Below are 13,731 nucleotides of genomic sequence, written 5' to 3'. Positions count from 1 at the left end.
AGATGTCGATCTGCTGCTGCACACCGACAGCCAAGAATCAGGTCACGCTCAATATCCAGTGATTTGCTAAAATGGGATTCGACCCCCACTTTGGCACCCCAAATTTCTGCATTTCCAGGCATTGCGATTCGCAAATTACAGGGGTCTGGCGTAATATTGTTGGTATCTTCCCTCACATGAGCCCCTTGACGTCACATATTTGGTTCTGTGAACGCATTACTCCTAGTTGTCAAATCAATCATTCGGTGTCCTAGATCTGGGGCATATTAGTATCAGTCTGAATGGTATGAGGTGTGTGAAAAATTGTCCTGTCAATTGCTGCGGTGAAGTTCTGTGATGCATGAACTCTCTGGCCAAACAGCTAGCCTATCTAGCTTAGATGAGACCGGTGTCAGGTTGGCGCCTTGCCATTTTTGTTAGCAATGCTAACTGAGCTGTTGCGATTGCCGATCACGTGGTTTGCAAGGTGCCGTATCATCAATCTACTTGCCTGCTTTGACACGCCATCGCCAGCAGCTGCGCTGGCAAATCCTTTTCGGGGGATTTAGAGGGCCTACATCTACATCAGGAGATGCTCCGGCAGCAGGGCATTGATGGGGGCAGTGTGGCGTCCTAGTGGAATCTGCGGCACAGGCCCAGGGCTTCTGCCTCTGATGACCAAACTGTAAAACATGTCCGGAAGTTCCCGCAAAACGTAATCATGAGTTTGTGCCCTACAACTGACTGCAACAGGAAATTGCTCGCAGGTTACATTCCAGCTCTAAGAGAGGCTGGTCAAATCTCTCGACGGGGCCCCAATGCACCTACCAGTGCAACTAACAGGTGATGAGGCTGCCTAGGGACCAGGAACAGGTTCCTCACTTCTGCACCCTGCTCTTATTCCCCGTGCCTGCTTACAGCATATGCGCAACAGCCTGCCACATGTTGAGCACTTCTAAGCAAGCAATGCTGAATGATTGCCAGCCTTGACAACGGGTGAGAAGGGGGCAGTGTGCGCACCACTTCTTTGAAATACGTCGGCAGCCAGTTTAGCAAGGCATACATGCCCCAGGATTGGCAGTACTGAGCAATGCATATTGCCCAGACCTCTCGGCGCTGCGCGAGTGCCCAGAACCCGGCGTCCAGGCCCAGAAATCTGGATGGCGGGGCTTGAGTGGCCTCATTTGGGCGCTGCACGAGTGAAGCAATATCATCCGCAGGGTTGTCAAGGCCGCCGTCTGATGATGCGTGCGGTGATGGAAGTTGCCGTGATGGCACGGCTGTAGCCAACCAAAAAGGCAACCATAAGACGGCTGATGCGCCGAATGCGTAGAATACCATTGGCCACGAATATTGCCCTATCAGCCATGGACTGATGCCAGCTGCCGCCCCTGCCCCCGCATACGAAGCTGCTGTCACTACTGCCACTGCAGTTGATTGGAATCCCAGCGGTACTATGGTCGCTATGATGGAGTGGACGGCGGGAAACGCGACGCCTTCTCCAAGGCCCATTGCGATGCGGCACGGGATCAACGCACCCGGACCCAGCATGGCCGCATCCGGCGTGATGAATGTAAACGAAGACCATGCAATAACGCCTGCAGCGAGGACGGCTTTGCCTCCGTATTTGTCCGCCCAGCTTCCGCCTAGTAGCTGCGTGCAGGAGTACCCTAGGAAGAATACACTGAGCACTGTGCCTTTGAAGCTGTCGCTCCAGTGAAACTGCTCGGACATGGAGAGAACAGCGACAGAGATGTTCGAGCGGTCAGCGTAGCAAATAAAAATCGCAGCTGTGCACAAGGCGAGGATCAACTGCCAGGGGCTCTTGTGTTCTCCAGATGAGCTCGTGGGGGGTGAAATGACGGAGGGAATCAACGTCATGTCTTCCTCAATTTCGTCATCCGTCCGGGTACCTCGGACAAGCGTCATTCGTCTGTGACCCACTAATTCCACATCGTAGCGCATTCGCTTACCGTCTCGCCGACGACGTGGGCACAGCACCTCGCCAGGCAAGTGCACTACCTTAGGGGTTTGGCATCGAGACAATGGAGCATGGAACGGCAAGCATGAGAAACAGGGCATATTGCTGAAAATGTAATGGCGATAATTTATGCTCAGCGCTGAGCTTTCCCTGAATGCTGTCGCTGGCAATCGTGAGCAAGTTAAGTTTGATCAGCCATTGTTATGACCGACTGCCGACTGACATCAACACAACGTGTTTCAAACGGGACTCGTATCTTGACCATCTAGGGGAGACGTACAGTTGCGAGGCTAGGATGGCGGAGCTTCAACACTTCCTCTACAGGCTTTACAGATAGCTCGAACTATCAGAGATAGGGTGCATGGAGAAAGCGATTGTGTATCTCCCAAAAATCGAAAGATGGTTGCGCATTCCAAATCCTCTTAAAGGATGCATCTCAGCGGTCGTTGGCTGTAAACGCAACCACCCTGCTTGATCATTGGCTTGCCAGACATCGAGATATGCTATTCACTAGTCGCAATCTTGTGGGGAGCCCACTACAGGTATGCTAAGAACGTTATGATGTCTCCCAACGAGTGTGAACGTATCATTATTTGTTTGTGCTTTGCATCAACATGTCATGAGGCTGACAAAGCGCTTGTATCCGCTAAAGTATGGGTACTGCGGACCTACGGCGACCATTTTTGATTCTATCACGCCAGCATTCCGTACCAGCCTCTCGCCAATCATATTAATATGGACATCTGAAAGGATCGTGAGCAATTTTAGGCTGGCTGGCTGTTGGCTAGTACTGGGTGAGGTCGAGCTATCGTAATCACAGAGGCAAGCTGCTGCTTAGTGCGCGACGTTCACATTCCTTGTTATGCAAATCAAGCAAGGACTTCGGCTAGTCAGCTCAAAACTCGAATGATGTCGCATCACAGCGTAGCTGTGCCGTTGCGGCCTCGCAGTCGAGCATGGGCGCCGTGCCGCACACTCGCGCATGTGGCCGGTTCCGAACAACGCCTGCTGCAGATCCTGTGATTTTCGTGTCGTAAGATTTGCATGTCAGCGCTGAAATCGTGTCGCGCGTTGATACACGGTACAGCGAGACACATCCGCGTGAGATACGTGCTTGCAAGCGCTAATGATGGCGAACGCCAGGAAACCTCGCTGGAGATCCTGGTGCTTGCGCGTAAGACGTTGTCTTGGGCTTGGACATTCGGCGGGGAGATGAAAAGCGCGTAGGGCAGGGGCAGTCACAAGTCCTCAGAGTTGTTCTCTGAAAGTGCCACTGGTGAGGGCTGACATCAATCTTGCTGCAGGGTGGCAGACAGAGGGCAGCGACATTACACCGAGCCGCAAGCGGTGGCAAAGGTTTTGGCTCAAACAATCCACAGGTGAGTGACATTCTTTCCCATTCCATACAAATAGCGAAGGGTTACCTAGAACGATGACATATTTCGGTGACATATCTTAAAGATACTATGTCGAGCGTGCATTGGAACAAATGGTCGTCTGCTGGGTTGTCACAAGGTGTGAGAACTGGATGGCTGGTTCATAAAATATCCTAGTTGTGGTGCGTGGTGGTCCTTGGTCACTTCCATCATCGTCGCACTTTGGTACCTCGGTGCGCGGCAGACCATCCTGAGGGTCACTCACCAGCAAAACGATCCTGACAGCAAGTAAACGGCCATCATACGTTGCATTTGTGGCCTGCAGGCCAACAGGCCAACATACATGTCTGCAATCTTTGGCTTGCAGGCACCAATACAACTTGTTTCCAAGAGACCTTGCGTCAAAGGCTGTGTTCTGCGTTTACTGCCAGAAGCATGAATTGTACTGATGAACTGCGCTTGCAGGTAAACAACACATTGAAGAAGGTCTCGAGGCTTGGGCAGCCGACAAAGGAAGACCTGCAGAAGCAGCAGGAGGCGATCGAAGCAGTGTATGGAGCTAAGCAAAACGACAATGAGCCCGAGGACGAGGTCATTCCTGCAGTCATCACGGATCGCATGCTCCGACGGGTGATGACGTTTGCGGGCATTCCAGTCTTTGTCGGTTTGATGCTGTTCCCTCTCTTCTGGTATCTCAAGGTGCGTCTTTGTCTGGCCATGGCTGACTCCTTCCTGTCCGGTGTGAAGGGGCCGGAGGTTGCAGACAGTGTCATGCCTAGTGCCCGCTTTTGTGAATTTGCATGTGTAATTTGTTCACTTGCATGTGGACTCTCTTCAGGTAGCGCTGTGTTATGTGCGAGCGTGGAAGCTGTGTTACTGTCGCATCACTTTGGCATGAGCACCGAGATGTTGTTGTGATTATATCGTGTAAGCACAAGTCCCAATGGTCGACGTCGGGTGGTGTGCCAATATTAAATCAGACACACTCTCAAGTGGCTCAGGCAAGCCACTAAGGAAAGACTTCTTTTGAGACATCAATCCGACATCACGAGCAGAAAGTCTCACCCTTACATGACATGGATTTTGACTTGTGCAGTCTGTCGGTCCTTGTTTAGAGCTATTGATGTCAAGTCAAACAATGTACCACGGTAAAATGCTTAGTCGCTGGAGCGTGACAGTTCATATTTTGGATGAGTGACCAGAATAATGAATGCATACATTTTGATTAAAGACACCTATAGGCACCTCGAACTTGCCTAGCGTTACGCGTTGTCGTCCAAGTGTTTCATATACTACGGTGTGAGTGCAAGTGCGTGTTGGATTCTTTGTTGCGGCCTGAGCTATGGTGATTTCTGTCTCTCTGTGTAACAAGGTATACTTCGGTGTGGGCACTGGCATCCTTAGGAGCTTGCTAAGAATTGGATGCACTACTTCTCAAACAACCTTTCATGTGGGGCGGGCTTGTGCAGGTCGTCAAAGACATAGATCTGCCCATGGGCTTGGTATTTGTTACCCAATCGATTGCGCTTGGACTTGGACTAGCAGGCATTACATATGGAGCCACATCTGCCAGCTGGGATCCCAGCCGTGACGGCTCTACGCTTGGTTGGAACGAGTTTAGGGCAAACTTGGCTGCAATTATGGGCAAGGTCAAGTGATTGTGTCCATGTGGCCTTTTCACAAGATGTATCGAGAGAATGACAATGTACGGTTGGCACAGGAAGACAGGCATGATGCAGATTCACGTGGCTGTATAAAATCAGGTTCACTTTTTCCTACAGATGTGCCCTTACTTGTACAGCCAACTTTAATGTTATGATGATGTTGATTGTAAGTACTTGAATTGACGTATCACGAGATATGCCGGAATGGCCTTTTCGTAGAAAGTTGCAGAGCTCACAGCGCCGGCTCTATGCCAGAAAATTGGTCAGCAGGCGCTCTAGCCGCTATTTCCCTACAGTCTCTCCTGTCTGTGTGCTGCTTGGAAGGGTTAACACTAGTACGCAGACTATTTGCAGAATACCACAATGATACTCAAACCCGCAAGACCAAATGGGTGCCATGCAGAGGTCAGGACATGTTCTGACCTCTAGAAGAGACAGACCCTCACCTCACTACCTTGTGTGACTTTACACACTGTACCGGTACACGGTATGGAGTGCTTACAACGACAACATGTATCCAAATCTCCTCGGGCAAGCAATCAGACTACCTTGCACAGACTGCCAGGTCATGAAAGAAGACATCATGAGCCACATCGCTCCAGTACTTGGTCCAGGAGAAACTTGGATCGGAAATTGTCATAAACCTTGGTGATCTCGACGCGAACCACGCGTCCTTTCTTCTCTGCAAGAGCAAAGAGTGCAGCCTGCACAGCCGCGTGCACATCTGCATTGCTGTCATCCAGATGTATCAGCAATGCGGCCACAAAGTATCCCGAGTTGGTGTCGCAGTAATCGGCCGGCATGGCATCTTCAGCAAATGCTGCGATCGCTGCGGCGGTCGCGATGCGTACATCATTGCTGCTGTCATCCATGCGCTTATTCAGCTCAGGGTAGATGCTCCGCCGTGATGAGTCATCCATGACGCAGCCTGCGATTCGGCAAAGCTCCGTCAGGGTGAGGCAGCCAACCCTTCGAGTGTCAACGTACCAGTCCTCGTCCATGCACTGAAGGATGAGGGGAAGCAGCTGTCCGTTGGTTGAGAGCAGTGTCTTGAGAACGTCTTTTGTGACGCGGCGTTTTGCAAGCATGGTGTGTAGTGCAGTGAGGGCGTGGTATCGCACGGCTGCGGAGGACTTGCCAGCACGCCACACCAGGGGTGGCATCAAAACGGCGCACAGAAGGGGCACCGCGTGACTATTGCACAGCAGAGGCGCCTGCAAACACTCGTAACCACGTCATCATGCTGCGACCCGCTGTTTAGCTTGACCTCTCTGCAATGCTGGGCCCCCACCAAATGACGTAGCTTCAATGATGGGGACAATTTCTGTTGGCTCGCTTCACGCGGGAGGTGACACGAATGAATAATCTGCACGGCAGTGCACATGCTGAGTCACATGTTGGGTGCGCGTGCATACTGGCTGAGGACAGCCGACATTCATGCTTCTGGCATTTCAGACCGGCTGAGTTGTCATGCCAATTATGTCTGACAGTCACGAGCTCGCTGACCAGGTGACTCATGTCACACAGCTCGAATGAGCTCGAGCTTATCTTGTACTCATGCCCTCTTGGCACGCGAGATCAATAATTGGACAACGACGAAAGGAAGATGCCAGCCTACACCGTTGTGCAGCAACCCAAAGGTGGGCACACAGGGAAGGAACCTTCCATCCAACGTTCACACGCTCCAAATGCTCCGACCCCGGCAATGCAATCATCAAGGATTGACTGGTTGTTTCAGCCTGCGCTGCAGTTCGTGCTCTTGTCTATTTTATGCAAGGATGAAGAATAATACTGGTTCTTGTCATCACTGTTCATGATGCATTGCCAGAGTCAGATAAGTCGGAGCGTGTGCACTGACATTGATAACATTCAACAGAAGCCGATCATGCCGTGGACTAATGACGCGCCTGTGAGTCATTCTCCAGCAACGAGTCCACCAGGCGCAAGAGAGTCATGCGGAGGGTATGATCGCGCTCTGCGTCAGCAGTGATGGAGCCGAGTGCAACACACAAGGGGGCGCCGAGAGCTGCCAGAGTGACGCCGGGGCAGCTGCGCAGGAGCGAGACGAAGCCTGGGATGTCGGGGTGACTATGCGTCCATTGGCCGCAGCGCTGCAGCAGCTCTGCCAGAATTGCTGCTGCATGCGTCGCTGCCAGCTCTGAAGGGCTCCCCAAATTGCATGCCGCCGCCAGCTTCTGCTTTGTCTGCAATATCGTCGAGCACATGTGACGGGAACGGTAGCACTACTTCCCCCAAGTAGTACTTGAAGTTGCCAACAACCATGTGGATGCGGGAAAATACACATCATCATCACGTGGCTTATCTTGGATGCGTTGCTTGGTATCAAGGGCAGCTCGGTGCGAAATGACATGCTGTTCTGTGACAGGTAATGGTGGCACATTGTTTTACACGTGCCTCCCACCCAATTTCCCAAAGGAACGCCACTATGGAGAGAGTGTTGCACTCAACTTGGTGGAGTTTTGAGTTGCGACACCGTACTTATTGGTTCCCGAGAGCTTGGGATACAGGGGCGTGTGCGAATATGAGTGTTTCAAGAGCCCGTTGGTGATCAGCCGGGGCAAAGAAAGCTGTGCGCCAAGCATGTACTTGGCATCCCAAAGCTACTGTGAGTTGCATCGCAAGGATGCACTCAATGCATGTTCTGTTTTCGCATAGACAGCTTTGAACACTTCGCTCTTTAGCAAAGGCAGTGGCCACTTCCATGTGGATACGGAATCTCGAGATGATAAGCACGTGATAGTAGTGTATCTCGAAATGGTGTTCGCGAGATAGTATTGAGTACGGACGCCCCATCATCAGAGACAACGGTTGCAAAGCATTGCTGGTCGCGTGTCATCCAGAGTGCAAGAGCGGAAGCCACACACCTGCTCGACTTGCTCGGCCATGTACGCGTCTTGTTGCGTGCCTTCAAGGTGCAGCAGAACATGGAGCAGCGGCTCGCTGACGCCAGACACGTGTTGAGCGGCAAGGTCGACGAGGTTGGCGACAACCATGACGAGCTGCCGTCGGGACGCCGAGTGTTCGACGGCGCGAACGTCTTCCGAGGCAAGCCACGTGGCTAGGCGCTGCAGAAGGGGTGGCTCTATCTCGCGACCGGCCGCCGCCGCGGAGTGAATCAGCGCTGACAGGATGACGAGGAAGTTCGCAAGCTGCGATGGGGTCGTCTTGTTCACGGTGACGTTGTCCAACATCAGAGGCAGCCAGTGCCGCACCTGCAACGAGCTTGCGCATCAGCACTCATTGCCAGATGTGACGAAATGTAACAAACATGTTCCCCCCTCAAGATTAATGCGGGGCCGAGTTGTCAACCTCGTCGGTGGATTTGGACTGTGCAAGCTGCATGACACATACCACGTCTGGCACTCCGAACCAGGGACGCTGCCAGAACGACGTGTTTAAATGCTTAACTCTCGTTTCAAGCCAATCACTCTTCGGAGACCTTGTTGAAACTAAATGCTCAAACACCTCGTGAGGAACAGAAACAAGCCGAATGCAACATCTTTGTGCATGCTGACTGACAACGATGTCGTCCTCGAGCGATAAACCACACCTGACAGAACGCGCCAACAGCATGAGCGACGCCGATGATGCGGAGTGCGACGTCAGCTGCCTCGTCAGCGACCGCGTGAGTCAGCGAGGGCAGGAGCGCGGGCAGGTGCGGAACCACAGACGCCTCAGCAAGTGCAACGAGGCTGTGCAAGCTCCGCGACGCGGTGGAGCGCAGCGCCACCGTCCACTCCCGAATCTCTTTCACCACCGGCGGCAGAATTGCGGGAAGCTCATTCGCAATCATCCGCCGTGCAGCCGCATCTGCACGCCCGTTGAAAATTGCTGGAAGCTGTGCAGCTGCAATGGCCTTCAGCCCAGGCTCTTCCAATCCCGTCTCCCCCCCCCCTAACCCCGAGAGTCCATCATCTATGGCATCGGCATGCGGCCCAGTCTCGTCCATCGCCGATCCCCCCGACCCTTCAAGTTCCTCACCCATCACACCCACTTTGGAGTGTTCAACACCACAGCCTTGGCTCGCAGCGCCTTTTCTTTCCTCCACGCCCAGCAGCTGTCTGCAGTACACCTGGCCGACCTTCCCCACGAGCTGCAGTGCAAAGGCTGCGATTTCTGGGTTATCGTCCGTGATTCCGAGGATCAGGATCGGCAGGACATGTGGGCTGTATTGTGCCAATGCGGGCAGGGTTGCTTGGTTGAGGTCTGGCTCGTGGTATCCGAGCCAGCTTGCCAGTGCAGAAAACGTCGCTCTCCGCAGCGCGGGGACCTTATCAAGGGCGATGACTTTCAAAACAGGTACAATCTGGCTTGACAGGATGTCTACAGGCACTGGGGCGCTTTGGATGACTGCATTCAATGCGTCAAGCGTTGCTGACCTGACACGACTGTGTGGATGGTGAAGACTCGGCAGAAGGTGCTCGATGAACCTGTTGTTGATGCTCTCCAGCTTGGCTCTGGACACAGAGTGAGCAAATGCGGTGATCCCTGCACATGCCGACCTCCGGGCTTCGTGGAACGTGTCTTGCATTCCTCGCATTAAAAGATCAGCTATGTCTTCCGCATAAGCATCTCCGCATGCCGAGGAGCAGCTCACCAAGGTAGTGCTGGTGAAGCGAACGATGTTCACCCTGAGCTCCTCGCTGTGCTCCGCTGCCGATGGCTGTCCAATGCCCATGCGTTGACGAAGGGCGGGCACAACCTCTGGCATCATTGGAGAGAAGTCCGTCATGCTAGTAGCAGCTTCCGACAAGAGCTGCAGGGCCATGTCGCGGCATTGCTCCATTACATCCGACAGCATGTTAGTCAGGGGACACAACATGGGTCCGGCCAGCACAGCTTGCAGTGTTTCCCGGTCTGGCTTCGTCGGAGCTTTGACCAGTGCATTTAGAAGTTTGCTCATGGCTGCTTTGCGTGTCGACCTATCCGTATCTTTCAAGCAATTGATGTCCCGCTGGATGGTGGTCTGGAACGCGACCACTGGTGTGAAGGATGCAAACTCGGGCAGTTGAACGGCTTGGGCAGTTGAAGCTACGTCCCCAGTGCCAAATTTGCTTGGCGAATGTTTATGGTAGTTTTCACAAACCATTGCGCTACCCACATCGCTTGCCTGCGCTTTTGGGCGCGCCTTCACAGCACTTGCAGCTTTCAGGCTAGCCCATATGTCGTCTACGCTCTTAGACATCTCGACAACCATCAAAATGACGTGAACATCAAAGTTACTCTGTTTTTGTTCACGACGTACTGCTGCAGGTATTGGGCAGAAAATTTCAGTGCTGTGTATTTGATGTGGGACAAATTGCAAGCTGGCTAGGACAAGAAAAGTGGCACGAAGGGTGCTATTAATCCACGAACATTGATCACCTACGGATTCTTCGTACTGGGTATCAGGGTCCTTGTGAAGGCCGCGTATTTTAAGGGATGCTGTTTTTCGGTGGCTATCTTAAGATATTCTTAGTTTTAGGCAGTCCGAAGCCTCTCGTCGAGAGTCTCGTCGAGACCCTCGACGAGAGTCAAGGACCCGAGCGGGGTCGCAGGCACCAAGCTCGTGACTGGCAATCCTGAGCGTACGGACGGGCATTACACGGGATGCATCACATGAGAGACGGTGCCCACATGATGAAGTGTGCTGGGGTGCCAGAAGGCAAAAACAGAATCAGCAGGGAGAAGCCAGCAGGTAACAAGCGGGACCAAGAGCGCCCACGGGGTACAATCCTACCAGAGGAGACAGGAAAAGCATGTGTTTCCTTGGCAAGTACTCCTGAGGACGGTGCTTCCCTGATGGTATAGTCAACTTCGTGTGACCAACGTTGGCAACGTCAATCCATGAAAGGACTGACAAGCAGCCAACGAAGACACAGCTTGTAAGCTTCCATGTATAAACACGACATGATCATTGTCAATGTCCATGTGTAAGCAGCAGTATTGCAAAAGGACAAGATATCGTCATGACTATGATTACACTATGTTACATCACTAATATCTAAATATCCGGATTGTACAGTCCACATCCAACCTTAAGTGTCACCGCGGTTTGTACATGTGCACAGCGTGAAGAATGTACACTTCCTACTTTGCCCGCCATCTTCCCTAGCTGCGTTTTTGCACGGCTGATTTGGCCATTTGCGTCATAGGAACACTCGCTGCAGGGGGGTTGGTAGCCATGAGCGTGTCAACCGCAGGGAGGCAGAAGCTCAGCCAGTAGCCCTCGTTCCGGCAGTGGTGCTGCATGTGATGCTGCCGCACAGACCTCCAATACTTGGATCGAGGCATAGCACGGGTGTGCACGATGTAGTGAGCATACACATACAACAGGCCCATGCTCCAGTACGCGAGGGCGGCTGACTCACCGAGGCGGGCGCCGGCAAGGGCGACAAAGAGCGCGAGAGAAGCTGCCATGGCCGCCGCCACCTGGCTGACAGGGTCAATGGTGATGTGGTAGTAGGGCTGGTTGTGGTGGCCCTCGTGGGTGCGCTTGCCGGCCCAATCCCATTTCGAGTGAAGCAACTTTGCATGGATAAACCATTCCTGGAGTGCCCATGCTGTGGCCCCTATCAACGCCGCTGCATGCCGCACCACATCCACCTCAGCATATTAGACATGGTTGCAACATGTGGTCCCATGAAAGTGTGCTGCTGCCTCGTGTGACACAAAAATGCGCATGTGGTCGACATACAACCCTTGACTGGCAATGCTAATTCGCTTGAAGTGCCTCTTATATCATGGCCAACAGCAACCTTCCAGACGTATCAGCCAAGTGTAGTGGAGCAAGACAGCAACTCTATGCAACATAACCCATGCATGAAGCTCCATCCATTACGTACGCTGCATCGCCTCATTTACGTTTGGGGGTGAACTAACGTGCACGTCATACTTGTCAAGCGAGTGTCAAACGTCTCTCTCATGGTACCAAGCGTATCATTGCATGACAGCATGCTGGAGCAAGCGTATGGGACTGTCTTGCGGTGCAGCGGCACGGATGTGGGTTCAGGGAAGATCACCAGGCACGTCAAATGCGGAGACGCCAAGGCTCAGGCGAACCAGCAGCAGAATGCAAATGCCAAACCCCGCACACAGCGCGCTAGGGTGCAACCAGAACACGGCAGACGCCTCTTGCTGCGACGCCGGCACACGTATGTTGCTCGCTTTGCCCTCCAGATGCGCTCGAAATACGCTGACGCTCCATGTTGGCTCTATCAGCGCTGATGCTGCGCTCTGTGGCGAAGGGCGTCCACCGGCTACAGCCGCCGTCACCACTGCTGTCATGTTGTCTGTGTCCTCAGTGGATAGTGCCTCGTGTGGTAAGCGCAATGTGTCCAACAATGTTGATACTGCTGCTCGTGCGGTTGTGTAGTGTCTCAGCAGCTGGAGGTGCCGAAAGGCGTGCTTGATGACAGCATCTCCCCTTAAAGACTCCCACGAGTATTCGATGGGAAGCGGGCTTGCGAGATGGCTGCCCGGGTCTGCGCTTCTGGTATGACCTGCAATGCGGTCATACACAATCACTGTCTTAGTAGACTGAAATTGCCGCCGAGAAGCAATTTGAAGATTCATGCAGATCAGGTGGGCGCGGAAACGGCGACTCGGCATAGCAAGCGTACACGTGCTAGCTTCGGGAACATCAATGTGACTGCACATGCTCGCGCCACACGCGCCTCAAATATTGCTGCACATACCGCAGCGCGCCTTCTTCCATGGGATGTCAAAGGATGACAGAACACTTGTCGCGTCACGTGTCGCCAAGCCTGGTAGACAGAAGTGAATCAAAAAGCAAAGAAAAAGCAAAGTGTTGTGAGATTGAACTGCCACAGAAAGTTTCACGAAGGCAGACATGAGGGTCGCACCAGTTGTGGGCTGGCGGGCATGGACTGGACTTACACTTGATTCAAACCTTTTGCGAACTGATGGGCATCCAAGGCGTGGTATCCCGTGGCATGTAAAATTCTTTGCTATACCATGAGTTTCAAACGCACTTGTAGACTGCTTCATGGTGGTGAGGCTTTACAGAGTGTGCTGTGTGCCAGATAGATAATTCACTGCCAGACAAAAAGGCAGACTCATCATCTCGACACGTCAGATGGCAGGGCCGACAACAAGGGCCATGACGTTTGGGCTGCTGCTTCCAGCAGTACTGGTACGAAAGGTTGAAATGGCAACAAATGACGTGAGTTGTTGCCTGCATTGACTGCCTGCACGGATCGCAAAAGAAGGCTAGCACTTGGGACGGTACTGAACTTTCACGGCGCCTAATATGAGTAACCCGGTCCCTTTTCGATCCACTGAAGACTAGGAGCATCTGCACCATGAATGCAATTTCAGATCATTCACTGAACATGTGTCATGTTCGTGTTTCTGCTACACGAGCAATTAATTGCACGGGGGATCCGCCCAAATCTCGTGGCGCGCCCAAGATGGCGCGAGCGAGGGAGGTTTCGCGCCAATCCACCTTTGTCATAGGCCATCACAACGACGCAGTCGAATACGAACAAGCATGAACGAATAGCATTCATTGAAAATCATATAAATTTTGAATGCTTCGTACGTTTTCCGTTCCGATGGAGCGGGCTTCACATGGCTATTTATGCAAGGATGCAGTCTAATAACAGCCATGCTGGGAGTGTTGTAGTTATGTTTTTGAGGTCCCATGCTCCCGTAGTACGTATTTCTGCTCGTCTAGCGCTTCCAGTTCTGTGCAACGTCTGTGCCAGCT

The 13,731-nt window shown here is 52.7% G+C and overlaps 3 protein-coding genes across 3 annotated transcripts; all 3 read right to left on the bottom strand.

Moving 5' to 3' along the window:
- Positions 1–876: 876 nt before the first annotated feature.
- On the bottom strand, positions 877–1,944 carry LOC149809330 (ascorbate transporter, chloroplastic-like). Its single transcript, XM_089994887.1, has one exon. It carries the CDS (start codon positions 1,942–1,944, stop codon positions 877–879), a length of 1,068 nt encoding a protein of 355 aa, XP_089851013.1.
- A 3,637-nt stretch (positions 1,945–5,581) lies between these two features.
- LOC149809329 (uncharacterized) lies at positions 5,582–6,163 on the bottom strand. Its single transcript, XM_089994886.1, has one exon. The coding sequence runs from the start codon at positions 6,161–6,163 to the stop codon at positions 5,582–5,584; it is 582 nt and encodes a 193-aa protein (XP_089851012.1).
- Positions 6,164–6,895: 732 nt separating this feature from the next.
- On the bottom strand, positions 6,896–10,206 carry LOC149809328 (uncharacterized). Its single transcript, XM_089994885.1, has 3 exons — positions 8,572–10,206; positions 7,886–8,233; positions 6,896–7,243 (listed from the first exon to the last, which is right to left on the bottom strand). Exons 1-3 carry the CDS (start codon positions 10,204–10,206, stop codon positions 6,896–6,898), a joined length of 2,331 nt encoding a protein of 776 aa, XP_089851011.1.
- Positions 10,207–13,731: the final 3,525 nt, after the last annotated feature.

The sequence above is a fragment of the Nuphar pumila genome, unplaced genomic scaffold (assembly GCF_984573655.1).
Source record: "Nuphar pumila unplaced genomic scaffold, dmNupPumi1.hap1.1 HAP1_SCAFFOLD_1382, whole genome shotgun sequence".
NCBI classification, from domain to species: domain Eukaryota; kingdom Viridiplantae; phylum Streptophyta; class Magnoliopsida; order Nymphaeales; family Nymphaeaceae; genus Nuphar; species Nuphar pumila.
The sequence above is the reverse complement of the archived record's forward strand: the minus strand, read 5'-3'. Positions and strand labels throughout refer to the sequence as shown.